Source organism: Phocoena sinus, chromosome 9, assembly GCF_008692025.1.
Source record: "Phocoena sinus isolate mPhoSin1 chromosome 9, mPhoSin1.pri, whole genome shotgun sequence".
Taxonomy (NCBI): Eukaryota; Metazoa; Chordata; class Mammalia; order Artiodactyla; family Phocoenidae; genus Phocoena; species Phocoena sinus.
In genome coordinates this window covers 57,091,282-57,116,910 of record NC_045771.1, presented here as the reverse complement: position 1 = coordinate 57,116,910, position 25,629 = coordinate 57,091,282, and the positions used below count along the sequence as shown (strand labels likewise).

At 39.6% G+C, this 25,629-nt stretch overlaps 1 protein-coding gene across 7 annotated transcripts in view; it reads left to right on the top strand.

Moving 5' to 3' along the window:
• LOC116759427 (sterile alpha motif domain-containing protein 9-like) overlaps window positions 1-25,629 on the top strand; it is a 47,152-nt gene that overhangs the window by 9,381 nt on the left and 12,142 nt on the right. For 3 of the 7 annotated variants that reach the window (XM_032643180.1, XM_032643181.1, XM_032643182.1), the window contains one exon: window positions 5,249-5,338. In XM_032643180.1, coding sequence (XP_032499071.1) covers window positions 5,249-5,338 — 90 coding nt within the window. Of the gene's footprint in view, window positions 1-5,121; window positions 5,339-24,441; window positions 24,720-25,629 lie in introns of those variants that run through there. The other 4 variants (XM_032643183.1, XM_032643184.1, XM_032643186.1 and 1 more) reach the window with 4 other exon arrangements.

Below are 25,629 nucleotides of genomic sequence, written 5' to 3'. Positions count from 1 at the left end.
TTCCCAGGAAGAAATTTTTTAACAGACATCAAAGATCAAAGGTCTCTGCTTAAAGCTGAGTAACCCTTCGGTAAATAAAGCATACCTATATGCTCTGAGTTTAACCAATTTTTTTTTTAACATTTTAACATTTTATGGAGACTCTGTTGTCCAAACATGCCTAGTCCCTGTGGGAAAATTGGGCCTTCCAGGTGGGCAGGTGGCAATGCGTTATCTATTGCTCATAGAATATAAGCCAGTTCCTGAATGGAGTCAGCTCTTCAAGGAGCTTCATGTGTCCAAAAGACTGAAGATGTGTATTGGGTATAAATAGCCACAGGAAGATTCAATTTGTTCTTACAGTCTTAGAAAAGTGGAAAGTAGCATTCAAATGAGTCATGGCATACAATTTATAAGTCCATCCAGAAAGAAAAAATTAGTAATAGTTAGAGAGTTAATAGGAAATATCCATGTGGTCTGCGGTTATTTAAAAGATATCCATTGTGTGCAAAGGAGCAAGAACTGCCTAGTAGGATACAATATCCATATGTGACCCTTATAACGTCACTTTACTTTGTTCTTTCAACCAATTGTATTAAATTTCCATCTGCCTGCTCAATATGTGTAAAGCAGATTCGCTTTGCTGGCTCATCTTGGAAGTCCTGAAATGATGTTCATTACAGCTATTGTAAACATATAAACATTGACTAATGAGTGCCACATCTGACCACTCCTAAGATGGTGAGAACATATTAGACAGTTCTAACATCAGGCCAGATATTATGGGTACCAATTAAACTAAAGCCCTTGTACTCACAGGTGTCGTGGGGTAAAATTGTGATGTCTGGCAGCCTTAGACTTTTGATATGGATGTGCCAAGTATCATTATTTCTTTATTCCTAAATTTGCCAGGTGAGATTACACCAGTTCCTTATTTCAGTTTGACTGATAGAGTCGCCTGATACAAAGACTCACCATGCCTTAAAGAGTATTGCTTCTGGTACCAGTTTGGACAAAGGCTTAACAGTTTTTCATAAAGTTAAACACGCACCTATTTGATCCAGCAATTCCTTGCCAAGGTTATTTACCTAAGAGAAATGAAGATATATGTCTGTACAAGACTTGTACAGAAATAGTCATAACAGCTTTCTGTGTGATTGCCAAAAATGGAAATAACTCAAATGTCTATTTAAGGACATTAGATAAGTGTGGTATGTTAATAAAACAGAATACTATTCAGCAATAAAAAGAAACAAACTATGGATACATACAACATTTAGACCAATCTCAATGACATTATGTTGAATAAAAGAAGCCAGTCACAGAAGAGTATATTCTATATGATTCCAGTATATCAACACTTGGATCAGGTAAAGCTAATCTATGGTGAAAAAAAAATCAGCAGAGTGGTTTCCTCTGGAGGAGGTTAGGAGTAACTGAGAAGGGACATGGGGTAACAGAAATGTCCTATATCTAGATTGGGGTGGTTTTTCAAAATTTTACATTTAATGTATGTGCACTCCAGTTTTACCTCAAGAGTAGCAGAATGTAAAAAAGAGAGAATAGCAGAAAGCTAATAGCTTTGAAGCTGAGTGATGACTACATGAGGATTCATTATGCTGTCCTGTTTACTTTGTATTTAAAATTTTCCAAAAAAATTATGCCATAAAAGTCTATTTCATGATGTGGGGAAACAGAAGCTATATTTTGCTAAGTAGAAGAACAAAACATTATAAGGCATATGCTTCTACTATTGGGCAAATATTTATCTGAGAGATTATCTATAAAGGACCGAGAGATTGTATACCAAAAATGTTCATAACAATGAATGGGGGATGGGATTCAGGTAGAGCTTGTTTTTCTTCTTTTTTCTAGTTGTTTCTGATGTTTTTAATTGAACACATATTAGCTTTTTAACTAGAAAAATATACTGTAAATATTACTTTCTTAAAAATGAACAATAATAACAACCAAAAAAAAAAAAGACTCAGTCCTAATTACTCTGAATCAATAACAACAAGGGAAATGTGCTCCGGACACTTGCAAAAATCCTGTCTCATGGACTAAGAGGCTTCTTGGTATTATAATGTTGCAATACTTCCTTCATCTGAGAGAAAGGGGAACATGATCGAATGTAAAACTTTTGCTGGTTCTGTTCCTAGGAGAAATTTTATAAAAAAGGAGAATGGAATGAAAGCATGAGATATTCTACAGAGTATTTCTAGATCATGACACATTTTTCTGTGCTTGCTACATTATAATAATTTTATTAGAGCATAAGGACCCCCAAATGAGTTGAAAGAGAAACATTGATCAGATAGTATCCAGGGAGCTTAACTTTGAACACTCTTCTCTTAAGAAAGGGATCCTCACTCTTTGGATTATTGAAATAATTTAAACAAGAGAGTTTAAAAGAAGGCCTGGAAAAGAGAAGGAACTTCCCCTGATCTTCACCAGAGAATTCCTCTCAAATATAGGATGTGTCCTCTAGTGAGACAGCCCACATCCCAGGATTATTCAGAGGCTTACTTGAAGGAGAGGGCTGATGGGTGAAGAACCAGACTGAGATCCTAGAGCACAGGAGGAGAGGGGGAGCTAGGCAACATCAGAATTCACCAGCAGAATCCATCCCCTCAGGTGGAAAGGCATGACTGCTTTCCCCTTTCCATAGGACCGTTTCAGGAAACAGTTGGCCCAAGAAGTTCGTATGCAATAGCAGGACTGAACCAACATGGTGGGTGAAGTAATGAGGAATCCAGGCAAACAATATATGCAAGTCTAGATCATGCATTCTCAACTGGGACACTATCACCTCCAAGGGAGTAAAGATTTGTTCTTAGAAGCAAAAAAACAAAAAACCTTTCTTTAAAATAGACTTAATTTTTTTAGAGCAGTTTTAAGTTCATAGCAAAATTGAGAGGAAGGTACAGAGATTTCCCATATACCCTCTGGGGGAGAGGGTATATATTTTCAGAGTGTTCAAAGTTAATCTCCCTCACTGTCAACATCCCTCACCAGAGTAGCACATTTGTTACAATTGATGAATCTACACTAACACATCATCACCCAAACTCCATAGTTCACATTATAGTTCACCCTTGGTGTTGTATCTTCTATGGGTTTTGGCAAATACATATATAATGGCATCCACCATTATAGTGTCATACAGAATAATTTCATTGTCTTAAAAATCCTCTATGCCCCACCAGTTCATTCTTACCTCCTCCCTAACTCCTGGCAACCACTGATCCTTTTGCTATCTCCAAAGTTTTGCCTTTCCCAGAATATCATATAGTTGGTATCATATAGTATGTAGCCTTTTCAGATTGACTTCTTTCACTAAGCAATATGCATTTAATATTCCTCCACATCTTTTTATGGCTTGACAGCTCAATTCTTTTCGGCACTGAATAAAGATTCCATTGTCTGGATATACCAGTTTATTTATCCATTCACCTACTGAAGAACATCTTAGTTGCTTCCAAGCTCTGGCATTTATGAATAAAGCTGCTATAAGCTTCTGTGTGCAGGTTTTTGGTGTGGACATTAATTTTCAACTCCTTTGGGTAAATATCAAGGAGTGTGATTGCCAGATCATACGGTAAGAGTAGGTTTAGTTTTATAAGAAACCACCAAACTGTCTTCGAAAGTGGCTGTACCATTTTGCATTTCCCCCCCAGCAATAAATGAGAGTTTCTGTTGCTCCATATCCTCACCAGCCCTTGATGGAGTCAGTGTTCTGGATTTTGGCCATTCTGATGGGTGTGTATTGGTATCTCATTGTTTTTTTGCGGTACGCGGGCCTCTCGCTGCTGTGACCTCTCCCGTTGCGGAGCACAGGCTCCGGACGCACAGGCTCAGCGGCCATGGCTCACGGGCCCAGCCGCTCCGCAGCATGTGGGATCTTCCCGGACCGGGGCACGAACCCGTGTTCCCTGAATCGGCAGGCAGACTCTCAGCCACTGCGCCACCAGGGAAGCCCGGTATCTCATTGTTTTAAGTTGCAATTCCCTAATGGCAGGCATATAATGCTCTTTTTTATGTATAAAGCACAGATATACATAAACAGATATACAGCATATCTGTAGTATTACAGTTTCAAGGGAGGGGACAACTAGGTTAAAATTCCCCTCCTTAAGGGGGAAATAGTCTAATAAAGAAATGGAAAAGCACTGTCTGGGTGGTCAGAGAGGCAGCGTGAGGAGGGCGACACAGGATAGAAGAGAAAGGTTGCTCATGCTGAAGATCTGGAACCTGGCCTCACACAGGGAATGTGAGCAATGAGATAAGCTAGGGGAATAAGACTGCTCTGAGACAGCAGAGAAGTTAATTTTTATAACCTGTTTGTATTAGGGTTCTCCAGAGAAACAGAACCAGTAGTACATACTGGAGAAAGAGAAGGAGGGAGGTGGGGGGAGAGAGAGAGATTATTTAACATCTCTGCATCTCAGTTTCTTTAGCTGTAAAATGGAAATAATAATAGCATCTACCTCAGAGGATTGTTGTGAAGAGTAAATAAATTAATATAAAGCACTTGGAATAGTGCCTGGTATATAGTATGTGCCCAATAAATGTTTATAAAACATATGAAGCCAGTGTGAATCAACAGTGGAATATGGAAACCAAATGCTAACTGAGCACACACAATAAATTTTAATACTTGATATCAATTTTTTAAATGCTCACTATTTTTTTCACTCTCACTCAGGCTGTTCTGTGCCTGTCCCTGAGGCTGACATTAGAAAAGAAAATCCCTGCAATGTGGCCACTAGGGGTCCCACCCTGGTCTGCTCTGCAGAACTAACCCAGAGGAATTTAGCATTTATAGGGAGCTCCAAAAAGTCCCCGAAAGCCATTCCTTTACATTATCTTTAGGAAAACAGAGATGGATGGACAGTCCACCCAGGAAAGCCAGTGAAATGCCAACATAAGCTCTTCCCTACCCAAGTTCTGGGCTCTCTGCAGCCCTCAAAACTCTCAGGCAAAAACAGATTTTAAACCTTTGGCTTCTAACCAATCACACCAGAAGGCGGAAGAATAATGGCTTACCAAAAAGAAAAAAAATCATTTCAGAGAGAAAAGTCATATCTAGGAAAGCGAAACTGAAATCAATTCTGCAGGCTTCCTCCTCCCCCACCTTCCAGTTTCGGCACACCCATTACTGAGAAACACTGTCCTTTCTGAGCTGATTAGAGTTCAGATTGAAGTGGAAGCAGAGGAGAAACTGTCATAAAAAATGGAGTGAAAAAAGTATTTTTCTCTAACACAGTAGGAAGAAGAACACAGATGTTTGTTTCCTGCACCGAAATACATGGTTTTTCCCTCGTTTCTGTAGAAGAACTTGGCAAGAAAAATCTGGGTAAGTACAATATCTGTTATTTATAGTATTATTACTCTCTATAGCAGCATTTTATTGACTAGGAAAGAATCTACTTCTCAATTAGAAAATTGAAATATACTCCAAAAATAGTATTTTAAACCTAAAAATATTTTAAGCCTAGACTGTTCATTGCTGTGACAGAGTCTGCTTTATATTAGTTGAGGAAGGAGTCATAACATTCCATAAAAGATGCATGCAGTGGAAAACTAGAGGCACTTTTATTGATGAAATCCCCCAAGGCGTTAGGAGCATCTTCAGAAAGAACATATAATGAAAATTTAAAGATGTACTTTACATTAATCAAAGATCCCTTCCACCATCTACTCTAAGGAGTTGCCAGAAAATAAAATTCCCTGATAACTTCTCAGATATTAATGTCAAATTATATGTATAAGAGACAGGCAGACAGACAGAGACAGTGACAGAGATGAAGACAGACTACTACAGGAAGTACTTGAAATTATGACAGCTTTCTTATTTCTTCCTAAAAATCCTGGGTTTACGTCTGATTTCCCCCAAAGTAAGGAACAAGGTAATACAAAGAGTTGGGGGAAATACAGTTTAGATTAAAGGCCTGCTCCTCAACTTCCTTTTAGTAAAGCTAACAAGCCCTACAGTTAACCCTACAGTTCATAAATATATGTGGGTTTGACCAATCATGTAACAAATTATGTTTCCATTTTTTATGGGGTTGCTAAGAAGCTCAGAACGAAATTTTCAGGCCAATTCTAGTCAAGTATATAGAATTGAAAAGTTATTTTAGGCACTAACTTTACTCCATGGCTTCACCTTCTTTCCTCTTCTACCCATATTTAGCCTTCTCCCTGATTATTTTTCTGACTTTTTAATTTCTTTCTTCCAGCTTATTAAGATATAACTGACATATTTTATATGTCATATAAGTTTAAGGTATACAGCGTAATGATTTGACTTACATGCGTCATGAAATGATGAGCACGATGAGTTTAGTGACATCCATCATCTCATGTAGATACAAAATAAAAGAAAAAGAAAACAATATTTTTTCCTTGTGATGAAAACTCTCAGGATTTACTCTCTAAACATCTTTCATATATAACATACAACAATGTTAATTATATTAATCATGTTGTACATCACATCCCTAGTACTTATTTATCTTATAACTGGAAGTTTGTACCGTTTGTACCTTTATATTAGTTGAGCCACTTTACCCATCTCCTCTGGTAACCACTTTACCCATCTCCTCTGGTAACCAGAAATCTTATCTCTTTTTCTGTTAGTTTGTTTTTGAAGTATAATTAGTTCCTGGTACACAACATAGTGATTCAATATTTCTATACATTACGAAATGATCACCACTGTAAATCTAGTCAGCAAAGATATTACCATTGATATTATTGACTATATTCCCCGCACTACACATTTCATGCCCAACACATTTATTTTGTAACTGGAAGTTTGTACCTCTTAATCTTCCTAACCTATTTCACTCATCCTCCCACCCCTCTCCCATATGGCAACACCCATTTGTTCTCTGCATATATGACTCTGTTTCTGTTTTCTTATTTTTGTTCATTTGTTTTGTTTTATAGATTCCACATGTAAGTGAAATATTATGGCATTTGTCCTTCTCTGACTTATTTCACTTAGCATAGTACCCTCTAGGTCTATCCATGTTGTCCCAAATGGCAAGCTTTCATTCATTTTTGTGGCTGAGTAATAGTCCATTGTGCGTAGGTGTATGTATGTACATACCATATCATCTTTATACATTTATCTATTGATGGACACTTAGGTTGCTTCCATGTCTTGGCTATTGAATATAATGCTGCAATGAACATAGGGGTGATTATCTTTTCAAATTAGTGTTTTTTTTTTCTTTGGGAAAATACCCAGAAGTGGAATTGCTAGATAATATGGTAATTCTATTTTTAATTTTTTAAGGAACCTCCATACTGTTTTCCACAGTGTGTGTACCAATTTACATTCCCACCAGTAGTGTACAAGGGTTCCCTTTTCTCCACATCCTCTTCAACACTTGTTATTTCTTCTTCATAATAACTGTCCTAATTGGTGTGAGGTGTTATCTCATTGTGGCTTTGATTTGCATTTGCCTGATGATTAGTGATGTTGAGCATCTTTTCATATGTCTGTTAGCCATCTGTATGTCTTTGGGAAAATGTCTTTTAAGGTCCTCTGCTATTTTTTATTTGGGTTGCTTGTTTTTTGATATTGAGTTGTATGAGTTCTTTGTATATTTTGGATATTAACCCCTTATCATATATGTCATTTGCAAATATCTTCTCGTATTTAGTAGGCAGACTTTTTGTTTTATTGATGGTTTCCTTCACTGTACAAAAGTGTTTTAATTTGATTCTCATTTGTTTATTTTTGCTTTTGTTGCACTTGCCTGAGGAGGCATATCCAAAAAAATATTACTAAGACTGAGGTCAAACAGAGTATTGCCTATGCTTTCTTCTAGGAGTTTTATGGTTTCAGGTCTTTCATATAAGTCTTTAAAACATTTCAAATTTATTTTTATATATGGTGTGAGAAAGTAGTCCAATTTTATTCTTTTGCATGGAGCTGTCTAGTTTTCCCAACACCATTTATTGAAGAGGCTATCTTTTCCCCATTGTATATTCTTGTTTCCTTTGTTGTAGATTAATTTGCCATATAAGCATGGGTTCTTCTCTGGGTTCTCTCTGTTCCATTCATCTATATGTCTATTTCTTTGCCAGTACCATACTGTTTTGATTACTGTAGCTTTGTAGTATAGTTTGAAATCAGGGAGCATGATACCTCCAGATTTGTTCTTCTTTCTCAAGATTGTTTTGGCTATTCAGGGTCTTTCATGGTTCCACACAAATTTTAGAATTATTTGTTCTAGTTTTGTGGAAAATGCCATTGGTATTTTGATAGGGATTGCATTGAATCTGTATATTGCCTTGGGTAGTATGGTTATTTTAAAAATATTAATTCTTTCAATACATGACCACAATATATCTTTCCATCTGTTTTTGTTTTATCAGTGTCATATAGTTTCCAGTGTACAGGTCTTTTACCTCAGATTTATTCCTAGGTATTTATTATTTTTGATGCAATTGTAAATGGGATTGTTTTCCTAATTTCTCTTTCTGATAGTTCATTGTTAGTGTATAGAAACACAACAGATTTCTGTATATTAATTTTATATCCTGCAACTTTACTGAATTCATTTATTAGTTCTAACAGTTTTTTGGTGGCATTTTAGGATCTTCTATATGTAGTATTATGTTATCTGCAAACAAGGACAGTTTTACTTCTTCCTATCCAATTTGGATGCATTTTATTTCTTTTTCTTGTCTAACTGCTGTCACTAGGACTTCCAATACTATGTTGAATAAAAGTAGCAAGAGTGGGCATCCTTGTCTTGTTCCTGATCTTAGAGGAAATGTTTTCAGCTTTTCATTACTGAGTATGATGTTGACTGTAGGTTTGTCATATATGGCTTTTATTATGTTGAGGTATGTTCCCTCTATACCCACTATGTTGAGAGTTTTTATCATAAATCAATTGTCTAAAGCTTTTTCTGAATGTATTGAGTTGATCATATCATTTTTATTCTTAAATTTGTTAATGTGGTCTATCACATTGATTGATTTACAGATATTGAACCATTCTTTCATCACTGGGATAAATCCCACTTGATCGTGGTGTATGGTCCTTTCAATATATTAGTGGATTTGCTTTGCTAATATTTTGTTGAGGATTTTTGCATCTATGTTCCTTGGTAATATGGGCCTGTAGTTTTTCTTTTGTTGTGGTATCTGCCTGATTTGTTATCAGGGTGATGCTAGCCTCATAATTCAGAAGCACTCCTTCCTCATCAAGTTTTTGGAAGAGTTTGAGAAAGATAGGCATTAACTCTTCTCTAAATGTTTGATAGAAGTCACCTGTGAAGCCATCTGGTCCTGGGCTTTTGTTGTGAGGGTTTTTTTTATTACTGATTCAATTTTATTACTGGTAATCAGTCTGTCCATATTTTTTCATTTCTTCCTGATTCAGTCTTGGGAGATGGTATGTTTCTTGGAATTTATATATTTCTTCTAGGTTCTTCGTTTTATTGGCATATAATTGTAGTAATCTCTTATGTGGTATGTTTCTAGGACTTTATACATTTCTTCTAGGTTGTTCATTTTATTGGCATATAAATGTAGTAATCTCTTATGATCTTTTATATTTCTGTGCTGTTGGTTGTAACTTCTCCTTTTTCATTCTGATTTTATATATTTGACTTATCTTTTATTCTTGATGAGTCTGGCTAAAGGTTTATCTATTTTGTTTATCTTTTCAAAGAACCAGCTCCTAGCTTTATTGATCTTTTCTATTGTTTTTTTAGTCTCTATTTCATTTATTTCTGCTCTGATCTTAATGATTTTTTCCTTCTATTAACTTTGGGTTTTGTTTGTTCTTTTTCTAGTTCCTTTAGGTCTAAGGTCATGTTGTTCATTTGAGACTTTCCTTGTTTCCTGATGTAGGCTTGTATTCTATAAACTTCCCTCTTAGAACTGCATTTGCTGCATCTCACAGATTTTGGATTGTTGAGTTTCCATTTTAATTTGTCTCCAGGTATTTTTTATTTCCTCTTTGATTTCTTCAGTGATCCATTGGATGTTTAGGAGCATATTCTTTACCTACCACCTGTTTGTGTTTCTGCAGTTTTTGTCTTGTAGTTGATTTCTAGTTTCAGAATGTTGTAGTCAACAAGATGATTGACATGATTTCAGTCTTCTTAAATTTATGGAGACTTGTTTTGTGGCATGGCATGTGATCTGTCCTTGATAATGTTTTATGTGCACTTGAAAGGAATGTGTATTCTGCTGCTATAAGATGAAATGTTATATATATGTATATATAAAGTCCATCTCTCCTAGAGTGTTAAGACCAGTGTTTCTTTATTGATAGTCTGTCTGGATAATGCGTCCATTGATATAAGTGGGATGTTAAAAGTCCCATACTATTATTATGTTAGTATCAATTTCTTTCTTTATGTTTGTTAATATTTGCTGTATGTATTTACATGCTCCTATGTTGGGTGCATATATATTTGCAACTGTTATATCTTTTTGTTGGATTGATCCCTTTATCTTTTTTTTTTTTTTTTTTTTTGCGGTACATGGGCCCCTCACCGCTGTGGCCTCTCCCGCTGCGGAGCACAGGCTCCGGATGCACAGGCCCAGCGGCCATGGCTCACAGGCCCAGCCACTTCGCAGCATGTGGGATCTTCCCGGACTGAGGCACGAACCAGTGTCCCCTGCATCGGCAGGCGGACTCTCAACCACTGCGCCACCAGGGAAGCCCCCCTTTATCTTTATATAATGTTCTTTTTTTGCCTTTTCTTACAGTCTTTCTTTTAATGTCTATTTTGTCTGATATAAGTATTGCTACTCTAGCTTTTTTTTGTTTCTATTTCCATGGAATACCATTTTCCTCCCCGTCACTTTCAGTCTGCCCATCCCCCTTCCCCACTGCAGCACCTGGTAACCACTGTTCTCTGATTTCAACTTTGGGTTTGGTGGGGGGTGGCGGGGGGGAGTTGTTATTTAGATTCCACATATAAATGAGATCATACGGTATTTGTCTTTCTCTTTCTGGCTTATTTCACTTAGCATAATGCCCTTCAGTTTGATCTATGTTGTCACAAATGGAAGGATTTCCTTCTTTCTCATGGCTGAATAATGTGTGTGTGTGTGTGTGTGTATCACACCTCCTTATCCATTCATCCATTGACAGACACTTAGGTTGTTTCTTTATCTTGGCTATTGTAAATAATGCTACAATAAACATGGGAGTGCAGCTATCTCATCAAGATACCTATTTCATTTCCTTCTGACATATAGTCAGAAGTGAGATGGCTGAATCATGTAGTAGTTCTGTTAAGTTTTTGAGGAATCTCCATACAGTTTTCCATAATGGCTGTACCAATTTACATCGCCAGTAACAGTCTACAAGGGTTCCGTTTTCTCCACATCCTCACGAACTCTTGTTATCCGTTTTATTTTGGATGCTCACCTTCTAACAAGTGTGAGGTGATAATCTCATTTTGGTTTTAATTTGTATTTCCCTGATGATCAGTGATATTAAACACTTTTTCCTATATCTGTTGGCCATTTGTGTGTCTTCTTTTGAGAAATGTCTATCCAGGTCCTTCGCTTATTTTTCAAATAAGTTTATTTGTTTTCTTGCTATTGAGTAGTTTGAGTTCCGCATGTGTTTTAGATGTTAACTCCTTATTAGATATGGTTTGCCAATATTTTCTTTCATTCCATAGGTTGCTTTTTCATTTTGTGGATTGTTCTCTGTTGTGCAGAAGCTTTTTAGTTTGATGCAATCCCATTTATCTATGTTTTCTTTTACTGCATGTGCTTTGGGGGTCATATCCAAAAATCATTGCTCAGACCAATGTCAAGAAGCTTTTTCTCTATGTTTTCATCTATAGTTTTTTGGTTTCAGGTCTTAGATTTAAGTCTTTAATCAATTTTGAGTGGATTTTTTTTTTTTTTTTTTTTTTTTTTTTTTTATTCGTTACGCGGGCCTCTCACTGCTGTGGCCCCTCCCGTTGCGGAGGACAGGCTCCGGACGCGCAGGCCCAGCGGCCATGGCTCACGGGCCCAGCCGCTCCGCGGCATGTGGGATCCTCCCAGACCGGGGCACGAACCCGCGTCCCCTGCATCGGCAGGCAGACTCCCAACCACTGCGCCACCAGGGAAGCCCTTGAGTGGATTTTTGTATATGGAGTGAAATAAGGGTCCAATTTCATTCTTCTGTTTATGGAAAATCAGTTTTCCCCAAATTATCTAAAGAAGAGACTGTCCTTTTCCCATTGTGTGTCCTTAACACCTTTGTTGAAGATCAATTGATCATTAACCTGTGGATTTATTTCTGGACTCTCTGTTCTGTTCCATTGGTCTGTATGTCTGTTTTTATACCAGTACTATGCTGTTTGAACTATAGCTTTATAGTATATGTTGAAATAAGGTAGTGTGAGGCCTCCAACTTTGTTTTTCTACTCGATTGCTTTGGTTATTCATGGTCTTTTGTAGTTCCATATGAATTTTATGCCTATTGTTTCTATTTCTGTGAAAAATGTCATTGGAATTTTGATAGATATTGCATTGAATCTCTAGATTTATTTGGGTAGTATGGACATTTTAATAATATTCTTCCAATGCATGAACACAGGATACCTTTCCGTTTATTTGTATCTTCTTCAATTTCTTTCATCAATGTTTTATAGTTTTCAGTGTACAGACCTTTCTCCTACTTGTTTAAACGTATTCCTGAGCAGTTTTTATGCTATTGTTAAGTGAGACTGTTTTCTTAAATTTTTTTTCAGATAGTTTACTGTTAGTGTATAGAAATGCAACTTTTTAATATTGATTTTTTTTTTTTTTTTTTTTTTTTTTGCGGTACATGGGCCTCTCACTGTTGTGGCCTCTCCTGTTGCAGAGCACAGGCTCCGAACACGCAGGCTCAGCAGCCGTGGCTCACGGGCCCAGCCGCTCCGCGGCATGTGGGATCTTCCCGGACCAGGGCACGAACCCGTGTCCCCTGCATTGGCAGGCGGACTCTCAACCACTGCACCACCAGGAAAGCCCTTTAATATTGATTTTTTTGTATCCTGAACCTTTACCTAATTAGTTTATTAGTTCTAACAGTTTTTTGGGGGGGTTTTTGGTGGTGGTGTCTAAGGTTTTATGTGTATAATATCATTGCAAACAGACAATTTTACTTCCTCTTTTTCCTTTTTGGAGGGCTTTTATTTCTTTTTCTGCTAATTGATCTGGCTAGAACTCTTAGTTTTATATAGAATAAAAGTTGTGGGAGTGGGAATCCTTGTCTTGTTCTTGTTCTGAGAGGGAAAGCATTCAGCTTTTCACTGCTGAGTATGATGCTAGCTGTGAGCTTTTCATATATGGCCTTTATTATGTTTAGGTACATTACTTCTGTACCTAATTTGTTCAGGGTTTTTGTCATGTAATAGTGTTGAATTTTGTCAAATATTTTTCTGGATCTATTGGGATGATCATATGATTTTTATCCTTCATTCTTTTAATGTGGTATATGACATTTATTTATTTATTTATTTTTAACATCTTTATTGGGGTATAATTGCTTTACAATGGTGTGTTAGTTTCTGCTTTATAAGAGAGTGAATAAGTTATACATATACATATGTTCCCATATGTCTTCCCTCTTGTATCTCCCTCCCTCCCACTCTCCCTATCCCACCCCTCCAGGCTGTCACAAAGCACCGAGCTAATATCCCTGTGCCATGCGGCTGCTTCCCACTAGCTATCTACCTTACTATGTTTGTTAGTGTGTATATGTCCATGACTCTGTCTCGCCCTGTCAAAGCCCACCCTTCCCCCTCCCCATATCCTCAAGTCCGTTCTCCAGTAGGTCTGCGTCTTTATTCCTGTCTTACCCCTAGGTTCTTCATGACATTTTTTTTTCTTAAATTCCATATATATGTGTTAGCATACGGTATTTGTCTTTTTCTTTCTGACTTACTTCACCCTGTATGACAGACTCTAGGTCTATCCATCTCATTACAAATAGCTCAATTTCGTTTCTTTTTAAGGCAGAGTAATATTCCATTGTATATATGTGCCACATCTTATTTATCCATTCATCCGATGATGGGCACTTAGGTTGTTTCCATCTCCGGGCTATTGTAAATAGAGCTGCAATGAGCATTTTGGTACATGACTCTTTTTGAATTTCCGTTTTCTCAGGCTATATGCCCAGTAGTGGGATTGCTGGGTCATATGGTAATTCTATTTGTAGTTTTTTAAGGACCCTCCATACTGTTCTCCATAGTGGCTGAACCAATTCACATTCCCACCAGAAGTGCAAGAGTGTTCCCTTTTCTCCACACCCTCTCCAGCATTTATTGTTTCTAGATTTTTTGATGATGGCCATTCTGACTGGTGTGAGATGATATCTCATTGTAGTTTTGATTTGCATTTCTCTAATGATTAATGATGTTGAGCATTCTTTTTTTTTTTTTTTTTTTTTTTTTTTTTTTTTTTTTTTTTTTTTGCCATATGCAGGCCTCTTCTCACTGTTGTGGCCTCTCCCGTTGTGGAGCACGGGCTCCAGACACGCAGGCTCAGCAGCCACGGCCCACGGGCCCAGTCGCTCCATGGTATGTGGGATCCTCCCAGACCGGGGCACGAACCCGTGTCCCCTGCATTGGCAGGCGGACTCTCAACCACTGCGCCACCAGGGAAGCCCAGATGTTGAGCATTCTTTCATGTGTTTGTTGGCATTCTGTATATCTTCTTTGGAGAAATGTCTATTTAGGTCTTCTGCCCATTTTTGGATGGGGTTGTTTGTTTTTTTGTTATTGAGCTGCATGAGCTGCTTGTAAATTTTGGAGATTAATCCTTTGTCAGTTGCTTCATTTGCAAATATTTTCTCCCATACTGAGGGTTGTCTTTTGGTCTTGTTTATGGTTTCCTTTGCTGTGCAAAAGCTTTGAAGTTTCATTAGATCCCATTTGTTTATTTTTGTTTTTATTTCCATTTCTCTAGGAGGTGGGTCAGAAAGGATCTTGCTGTGATTTATGTCATAGAGTGTTCTGCCTATGTTTTCCTCTAAGAGTTTGAGAGTTTCTGGCCTTACATTTAGGTCTTTAATCCATTTTGAGCTTATTTTTGTGTATGGTGTTAGGGAGTGATCTAATCTCATACTTTTACATGTACCTGTCCAGTTTTCCCAGCACCATTTATTGAAGAGGCTGTCCGTTCTCCACTGCACTTTCCTGCCACCTTTATCAAAGATAAGGTGTCCATATGTGCGTGGGTTTATCTCTGGGCTTTCTATCCTGTTCCATTGATCTATATTTCTGTTTTTGTGCCAGTACCATACTGTCTTGATTACTGTAGCTTTGTAGTATAGTCTGAAGTCAGGGAGCCTGATTCCTCCAGCTCCTTTTTTCGTTCTCAAGATTGCTTTGGCTATTCGGGGTCTTTTGTGTTTCCATACAAATTGCGAAATTTTTTGTTCTAGTTCTGTGAAAAATGCCAGTGGTAGTTTGATAGGGATTGCATTGAATCTGTAGATTGCTTTGGGTAGTAGAGTCATTTTCACAATGTTGATTCTTCCCATCCAAGAACATGGTATATCTCTCCATCTATTTGTATCATCTTTAATTTCTTTCATCAGTGTCTTATAATTTTCTGCATACAGGTCTTTCATATCCTTAGGTAGGTTTATTCCTAGATATTTTATTCTTTTGTTGCAATGGTAAATGGGAGTGTTTTCTTGATTTCACTTTCAGATTTTTCATCATTAGTATATAGGAATGCCAGAGATTTCTGTGCATTAATTTTGTATCCTGCTACTTTACCAAATTCATTGATTAGCTCTAGTAGTTTTCTGGTAGCATCTTTAGGATTCTCTATGTATAGTATCATGTCATCTGCAAACAGTGACAGCTTTACTTCTTCTTTTCCGATTTGGATTCCTTTTATTTCCTTTTCTTCTCTGATTGCTGTGGCTAAAACTTCCAAAACTATGTTGAATAAGAGTGGTGAGAGTGGGCAACCTTGTCTTGTTCCTGATCTTAGTGGAAATGCTTTCAGTTTTTCACCATTGAGGATGATGTTGGCTGTGGGCTTGTCATATTTGGCCTTTATTATGTTGAGGAAAGTTCCCTCTATGCCTACTTTCTGCAGGGTTTTTATCATAAATGGGTGTTCAATTTTGTCGAAAGCTTTCTCTGCATCTATTGAGGTGATCATATGGTTTTTCTCCTTCAACCTGTTAATATGGTTTATCACATTGATAGATTTGCGTATATTGAAGAATCCTTGCATTCCTGGAATAAACCCCACTTGATCATGGTGTATGATCCTTTTAATGTGTGGTTGGATTCTGTTTGCTAGTATTTTGTTGAGGATTTTTGCATCTATGTTCATCAGTGATATTGGCCTATAGTTTTCTTTCTTTGTGACATCCTTGTCTGGTTTTGGTATCAAGGTGATGGTGGCCTCGTAGAAGGAATTTGGGAGTGTTCCTCCCTCTGCTATATTTTGGAAGAGTTTGAGAAGGATAGGTGTTAGCTCTTCTCTAAACGTTTGATAGAATTCACCTGTGAAGCCATCTGGTCCTGGGCTTTTGTTTGTTGGAAGATTTTTAATCACAGTTTCAATTTCAGTGCTTGTGATTGGTCTGTTCATATTTTCTATTTCTTCCTGATTCAGTCTTGGCAGGTTGTGCATTTCTAAGAATTTGTCTATTTCTTCCAGATTGTCCATTTTATTGGCATAGAGTTGCTTGTAGTAATCTCTCATGATTTTTTTTATTTCTGCAGTGTCAGTTGTTACTTCTCCTTTTTCATTTCTAATTCTATTGATTTGAGTCTACTCCCTTTTTTCTTGATGAGTCTGGCTAGTGGTTTATCTATTTTGTTTATCTTCTGAAAGAACCAGCTTTTAGTTTTATTCATCTTTGCTATCGTTTCCTTCTTTTCTTTTTCATTTATTTCTGATCTGATTTTTATGATTTCTTTCCTTCTGCTAGCTTTGGGGTTTTTTTGTTCTTCTTTCTCTAATTGCTTGAGGTGCAAGGTTAGGTTGTTTATTCGAGATGTTTCCTGCTTCTTAAGGTGGGCTTGTATTGCTATAAACTTCCCCCTTAGAACTGCTTTTGCTGCATCCCATAGGTTTTGGGTCGTTGTGTCTCCATTGTCATTTGTTTCTAGGTATTTTTTTATTTCCTCGTTGATTTCTTCAGTGATCACTTCATTATTAAGTAGTGTATTGTTTAGCCTCCATGTGTTTGTATTTTTTACAGATCTTTTCATGTAATTGATATCTAGTCTCATGGCGTTGTGGTCAGAAAAGATACTTGATACAATTTCAGTTTTCTTAAATTTACCAAGGCTTGATTTGTGACCCAAGATATGATCTATCCTGGAGAATGTTCCATGAGCACTTGAGAAAAATGTGTATTCTGTTGTTTTTGGATGGAGTGTCCTATAAATATCAATTAAGTCCATCTTGTTTAATGTATCATTTAAAGCTTGTGTTTCCTTATTTATTTTCATTTTGGATGATCTGACCATGGGTGATAGTGGGGTGTTAAAGTCCCCTACTATGAATGTGTTACTGTTGATCTCCCCTTTTATGGTTGTTAGTATTTGCCTTATGTATTGAGGTGCTCCTACGTTGGGTGCATAAATATTTACAATTGTTATATCTTCTTCTTGGATCGATCCCTTGATCATTATGTAGTGTCCTTCTTTGTCCCTTTTAATAGTCCTTATTTTAAAGTCTATTTTGTCTGATATGAGAATTGCTACTCCAGCTTTCTTTTGGTTTCCATTTGCATGGAATATCTTTTTCCATTCCCTTACTTTCAGTCTGTATGTGTCTCTAGGTCTGAAGTGGGTCTCTTGTAGACAGCATATATAAGGGTCTTGTTTTTGTATCCATTCAGCCAATCTGTGTCTTTTAGTGGGAGCATTTAGTCCATTTACATTTAAGGTAATTATCGATATGTATGTTCCTATTCCCATTTTCTATATTGTTTTGGGTTCGCTACTATAGGTCGTTTCCTTCTCTTGTGTTTCTTGTCTAGAGAAGTTCCTTTAGCATTTGTTGTAAAGCTGGTTTGGTGGTGCTGAACTCTCTCAGCTTTTGCTTGTCTGTAAAGGTTTTAATTTCTCCATCAAATGTGAATGAGATCCTTGCTGGGTAGAGTAGTCTTGGTTGCAGGCTTTTCTCCTTCATCACTTTCAGTATGTCCTGCCACTCCCTTCTGGCTTGTAGGGTTTCTGCTGAGAGATCAGCTGTTAACCTTATGGGGATTCCCTTGTGTGTTATTTGTTGTTTTTCCCTTGCTGCTTTTAATATGCTTTCTTTGTATTTAATTTTTGACAGTTTGATTAATATGTGTCTTGGCGTATTTCTCCTTGTATTTATCCTGTATGGGACTCTCTGTGCTTCCTGGACTTGATTAACTATTTCCTTTCCCATATTAGGGAAGTTTTCAACTATAATCTCTTCAAACATTTTCTCAGTCCCTTTCTTTCTTTTTTCTTCTTCTGGAACCCCTATAATTCGAATGTTGGTGCGTTTCATGTTGTCCCAGAGTTCTCTGAGACTGTCCTCAGTTCTTTTCATTCTTTTTTCTTTATTCTGCTCTGCAGTAGTTATTTCCACTACTTTATCTTCCAGGTCAGTTATCCGTTCTTCTGCCTCAGTTATTCTGCTATTGATCTTATCTAGAGTGCTTTTAATTTCATTTATGGCGTTGTTCATCGTTGCTTGTTTCATCTTTAGTTCTTGTAGGTCCTTGTTAACTGTTTCTTGCATTTTGTCCATTCTACTTCCAAGATTTCGGATCATCCTTACTATCATTATTCTGAATTCTTTTTCAGGTAGATTGCCTATTTCCTCTTCATTTGTTAGGTCTGGTGGGTTTTTATCTTGCTCCTTCATCTGCTGTGTGTTTTTCTGTCTTCTCATTTTGCTCATCTTACTGTGTTTCGGGTCTCCATTTTGCAGGCTGCACGTTCGTAGTTCCCGTTGTTTTTGATGTCTGTCTCCAGTGGCTAAAGTTGTTTCAGTGGGTTGTGTAGGCTTCCTGGTGGAGGGGACTAGTGCCTGTGTTGTGCTGGATGAGGCTGGATCTTGTCTCTCTAGTGGGCAGGTTCACGTCTGGTGGTGTGTTTTGGGGTGTCTGTGGCCTTATTATGATTTTAGGCAGCCTCTCTGCTAATGGGTGGGGTTGTGTTCCTGTTTTGCTAGTTGTTTGGCATAGGTTTTCCAGCACTGTGGCTTGCTGGTCGTTGAGTGAAGCTGGTTGCTGGTGTTAAGATGGAGGTCTCTGGGAGACTTCCACCGTTTAATATTATGTGGAGCTGGGAGGTCTCTTGTTGACCAGTGTCCTGAAGTTGGCTCTCCTACCTCAGAGGCAGAGCCCTGACTCCTGGGCTGGAGCACCAAGAGCCTTTCATCCACACGGCTCAGAATAAAAGGGAGAAAAAGTAGAGAGAATTAGTAGAAATATGAGGAAAAAAGAGGATAAGGAGGAAAGGAAGGAAGGAAGAAAGAAGCAAAGAAGCAAAGAAAGGAGGGAGGGAGGGAGGAAGGAAGGAAGGAAGGAGGGAAAGAAGGAAAAAAGACAGAAAGAAAGAAGATATAGTAAAAATAAAATAAAGTATAAGATAGTTATTGAATTAAAAAATATTTAGAAAAAAAAAAAGGGACGGATAGAACCTTAGGACAAATGTTGGAAGCAAAGCTATACAGAGAAAATCTTACACAGAAGCATACACATACACCTTCACAAAAAGAGGTAAAGGGGGAAAAAATCATAAATCTTGCTCTCAGAGACCACCTCCTCAATTTGGGGTGATTCGTTGTCTAAAGGAGGGAAGGAAGGAAGGAAAGAAAGAAAGAACGAAGGTAAAGTATAATAAAGTTATTACAATTAAACTTAATTATTAAGAAAAAGAATTTTTTAAAAAAATCATGGACGGATAGAGCTCTAGGACAAATGGTGGAAGCAAGAGTATACAGACAAGATCTCACACAGAAGCATACACGTACACATTCACAAAAAGAGGAAAAGGGAAAAAAATCATAGATCTTGCTCCTAAATTCCACCTCTTCAATTTGGGATCATTCCTTGTCTATTCAAGTATTCCACAGATGCAGGGTATATCAAGTTGATTGTGGAGCTTTAATCCGCTGCTTCTGTGGCTGCTGGGAGAGATTTCCCTTTCTCTTCTTTGTTCTCACAGCTCACAGGAGCTCAGCTTTGGATTTGGCCCTGCCTCTGCGTGTAGGTCGCTGGAGGGCGTCTGTTTTTTCGCTCAGACAGGACGGGGTTAAAGGAGCCGCTGATTCAGGGGCTCCGGCTCACTCAGGCCGGGGGTTGGGGGATGGGGGAAGGAGGGGTACTGCGTGCGGGGCGGGCCTGTGGTGGCAGAGGCGGCGTGACGTTGCGGCAGAGGCCGGCGTGACGTTGCACCAGCCTGAGGCCCGCCGTGCATTGTCCCGGGGAAGTTGTCCCTGGTTCCCGGGAACCTGGCAGTGGCGGGCTGCACAGGCTCCGCGGAAGAGGGGTGTGGAGAGTGACCTGTGCTCGCACACAGGCCCCTTGGTGGCGGCAGCAGCAGCCTTAGTGTCTCCCGCCCGTCTCTGGGGTCCGCGGTTTTAGCCGCGGCTCGCGCCCATCTCTGGGTTTTGCGTTTTCAGCCGCGGCTCGCGCCCGTCTCTGGCGTTCGTGCTTTTAGCCGCGGCTCGTGCCCGTCTCTGGGGTTCGCGCTTTTAACCCGGCTCGCGCCCGTCTCTGGAGATCCTTTAAGCAGCACTCTTAAACCCCTCTCCTCGCGCACCAGGAAACAAAGAGGGAAGAAAAAGTCTCTTGCCTCTTCGGCAGGTGCAGGCTTTTCCCCGAACTCCCTCCCGGCTAGTCATGGTGCACTAACCCCTTCAGGCTATGTTCAAGCCGCCAACCCCAGTCCTCTCCCTGAGCTCCGTCCAAAACCAAAACCCGAGCCTCAGCTCGCAGCCCCGCCCGCCCCAGCGGGTGAGCAGACAAGCCTCTCGGGTTGGTGAGTGCTGGTCGGCACCGATCGTCTGTGCAGGAATCTCCCCGCTTTGCCCTCCGCACCCGTCGCTGTGCACTACTCCGCGGTCCCCGCTTGTTTCATCTTTATTTCTTATAGGTCTTTGTTAACTCATTCTTGCATTTTGTCCATTCTATTTCCAAGATTTCGGATCATCCTTACTATCATTATTCTGAATTCTTTTTCAGGTAGACTGCCTATTTCCTCTTCATTTGTTAGGTCTGGTGCATTTTTATCTTGCTCCTTCATCTGCTGTGTGTTTTTCTTGCTCCTTCATCTGCTGTGTGTTTTTCTGTCTTCTCATTTTGCTTATCTTACTGTGTTTGGGGTCTCCTTTTTGCCGGCTGCACGTTCGTAGTTCCCGTTGTTTTTGATGTCTGTCTCCAGTGGCTACGGTTGTTTCAGTGGGTTGTGTAGGCTTCCTGGTGGAGGGGACTAGTGCCTGTGTTGTGCTGGATGAGGCTGGATCTTGTCTCTCTAGTGGGCAGGTTCACGTCTGGTGGTGTGTTTTGGGGTGTCTGTGGCCTTATTATGATTTTAGGCAGCCTCTCTGCTAATGGGTGGGGTTGTGTTCCTGTTTTGCTAGTTGTTTGGCATAGGTTTTCCAGCACTGTGGCTTGCTGGTCGTTGAGTGAAGCTGGGTGCTGGTGTTAAGATGGAGGTCTCTGGGAGATTTCCACCGTTTAATATTATGTGGAGCTGGGAGGTCTCTTGTTGACCAGTGTTCTGAAGTTGGCTCTCCTACCTCAGAGGCAGAGCCCTGACTCCTGGGCTGGAGCACCAAGAGCCTTTCATCCACACGGCTCAGAATAAAAGGGAGAAAATGTAGAGAGAATGAGTAGAAGTATGAGGAAAGAAAGAAGGAAAGGAGGAAAGGAAGGAAGGAAGAAAGAAGCAAAGAAGGAAAGAAAGGAGGAAGGAAGGAAGGAAGGAGGGTGGGAAAGAAGGAAAAAAGACAGAAAGAAAGAAGATATAGTAAAAATAAAATAAAGTATAAGATAGTTATTGAATTAAAAAATATTTAGAAAAAAAAGTGATGGATAGAACCTTAGGACAAATGTTGGAAGCAAAGCTATACAGAGAAAATCTTACACAGAAGCATACACATACACCCTCACAAAAAGAGGTAAAGGGGGAAAAATCATAAATCTTGCTCTCAGAGACCACCTCCTCAATTTGAGGTGATTCGTTGTCTAAAGGAGGGAAGGAAGGAAGGAAGGAAAGAAAGAACGAAGGTAAAGTATAATAAAGTTATTACAATTAAAATTATTAAGAAAAAAAAATTTTTTTTTAAAACCATGGACGGATAGAGCCCTAGGACAAATGGTGGAAGCAAGACTATACAGACAAGATCTCACATAGAAGCATACACGTACACATTCACAAAAAGAGGAAAAGGGAAAAAAATCATAGATCTCGCTCCTAAAGTCCACCTCTTCAATTTGGGATCATTCCTTGTCTATTCAGGTAGTCCACAGATGCAGGGTATATCAAGTTGATTGTGGAGCTTTAATCCTCTGCTTCTGAGGCTGCTGGGAGAGATTTCCCTTTCTCTTTGTTCTCACAGCTCACAGGAGCTCAGCTTTGGATTTGGCCCTGCCTCTGCATGTAGGTCGCTGGAGGGCGTCTGTTTTTCGCTCAGACAGGACGGGGTTAAAGGAGCCGCTGATTCGGGGGCTCCGGCTCACTCAGGCCGGGGGTGGAGGGGGGGAGGGAGGGGCACTGCGTGCGGGGCGGGCCTGCGGCGGCAGAGGCAGCGTGAGGTTGCGGCAGAGGCCGGCGTGAGGTTGCTCCAGCCTGAGGCCCGCCGTGCGTTCTCCCGGGGAAGTTGTCCCTGGATCCCGGGAACATGGCAGTGGCGGGCTGCACAGGCTCCGCGGAAGAGGGGTGTGGAGAGTGACCTGTGCTCGCACACAGGCCCCTTGGTGGCGGCAGCAGCAGCCTTAGCGTCTCCCGCCCGTCTCTGGGGTCCGCGCTTTTAGCCGCGGCTCGCGCCCATCTCTGGGGTTCGCGCTTTTAGCCGCGGCTCGCGCCCGTCTCTGGGGTTCGCGTTTTTAGCCGCGGCTTGCGCCCGTCTCTGGAGTTCCTTTAAGCAGCGCTCTTAAACCCCTCTCCTCGCGCACCAGGAAACAAAGAGGGAAGAAAAAGTCTCTTGCCTCTTCGGCAGGTCCAGACTTTTCCCGGACTCCCTCCCGGCTAGCCGTGGTGCACTAACCCCTTCAGGCTATGTTCAAGCCGCCAACCCCAGTCCTCTCCCTGCACTCCGTCAGAAACCGAAACCCGAGCCTCAGCTCGCAGCCCCGTCCGCCCCGGCGGGTGAGCAGACAAGCCTCTCAGGCTGGTGAGTGCCTGTCAGCACCGATCCTCTGTGCGGGAATCTCCCCGCTTTGCCCTCCGCACCCGTCGCTGTACACTCCTCCGCGGTTCCGAAGCTCCCCCCTCCACCTCCCGCAGTCTCCGCCCGCGAAGGGGCTTCCTAGTGTGTGGAAACTTTTCCTCCTTCACAGCTCCCTCCCACTGGTGCAGGTGCCGTCCTTATTCTTTTGTCTCTGTTTTTTTTTTTTCTTTTGCCCTACCCAGGTATGTGGGGAGTTTCTTGCCTTTTGGGAGGTCTGAGGTCTTCTGCCAGCCTTCAGTAGGTGTTCTGTAGGAGTTGTTCCACGTGTAGATGTATCTCTGGTGTATCCGTGGGGAGGAAGGCGATCTCCGCGTCTTACTCTTCCGCCATCTTCAAGGTCCCCCCCATCACATTTATTGATTTGCATATATCAAACAATCCTTGCATCCCAGAGATAAATCACATTTAATTATGGTATAAGATCTTTATAATCCTTATAATGTTCTTTTGAACTTGGTTTGCTAGTATTTTGTTGAGGATTCTTGCATTTATGTTCATCAGTGATATTGGTCTGTAACTTTCTTTTTGTTGTACTGTCCTTATCTGGCCTTGGTATCAAGGTTATGCTGGCCTCATAAAATGTGCTTATAAGTGTTCCCTCCTCTTCTATTTTTTGGAAGAGTTTGAGAAGGATTCACAATAATTCTTCTTTAAATATTTGGCAGAATTCACTGGTGAAGTCATGAGGTCCGAGGCTTTTCCATCTTGGGAGGTTTCAGTTACTGATTCAGCCTCCTTACTCATTATTGGTCTGTTCAGATTCTTTATTCATGATTCAGTCTTGGTAGTTTGTATATTTCTAGGAATTTATTTATTTTTTCTAGACTGTCCAGTTTGGGGGCATATAAATATTCATAGTACTATCTTATGATCCTTTGCATTTCTGTGGTATCAGTTGTAACATCTCTCTTTCATTTATAATTTTATTTATTTGAGTCTCTGCTCTTTGTTTCTTAATCTAGCTAAAGGTTCATTAATTTTGTTTACTTTACAAAAAACAGCTCTTAGTGGTAAGAGAAGATGGATGCCTTGGTCATTAATTTGGCTGGTCTCCTTTTCTTTCTGCAGTGTTATTTCCTTCATGCCCAACTGCTCTGAGATACAACTATTTTTAAGAAACTTGGTATCAATGGGAAGGTCTTCTCTTGAAGAAGGTGGAGTAGAAGGACCCTAAGCTCATCTCGTCTCAAGAGGAGACCCAAATCACAACAATCCGCAGAACAACCATCATTGAAAAAGATCGAAACCTACCAGAAAAGATCCTCTACGACTAAAGACATAAAGAACCACAGTGAGACTGGTAGGAGGGGAGGACTAGTGATATAATCAAACCCCATCCCCCCCAGGTAGGAGACCCACAGACTGGAGAATAATTATATTACAGAGATTCTCCCACAGGAGTAAGAATTCTGAGCCCCATGTCAGGCCCCGCAGCCTGGGGGGTCTGGCACCAGGAAGAGGTGACCTTTTCTATTGTTTTCTAGTTTCTATTTAATTTATTTCTGCTCTGATTTTATTATTTCATTCCTTCTGTGAACTTTAGGTTGAGTTTGTTCTTGAGGTGTAACATTAGGTTGCTTATCTGAGATCTTTCTTTTTTCTTAAAGTAAACATTTATCACTATTAACTTCTGTCTTAGAACTGTTCTGCATTTCTTAAATTATGGTATGTTGTGTTTCCATTTTTAAAAGTCTCAAGATACTTTTTGATACCCCTTTTGATTTTTTCTTTGACCTGTTGGTTTGTCAGAAGTATGTCATTTAACTTCCACATATTTATGAATTTTCCAATTTTCCTTTTATTATTGATTTCTCATTTTATATCATTGTGGTCAGAAAAGACATTTGATATGATTTCAAGCTTCTTAAATTTGTTAAGAGTTCTTTTGTGGGCTAATATATGATCTATCCTGGACAATGTTCCATGTGCACTTTGAAAGAATGTGTACTCTGTTGCTATTGGATGGACTGTACTGAATGTGTCTGCTAGGTCTATTTGATCTATGGTGTTGTTTAGGTCTGCTGTTTCCTTATTGAATTTCTGTCTGAATGACCTATCCATTGTTAAAACTGGGATATTGAAGTCACCTACTCTTATTGTATATGTCTATTTCTCCCATTAGTTCTGCTAATATCTGCTATATTTTTAGGTATACTGAAGTATCTAAGTTTGGGTGCATAATATATTTACAATTGTATATCATCTTGATGAATTGACCCCTTTATCATTATGTAGTAACCTTCTTTGTCACTTTTG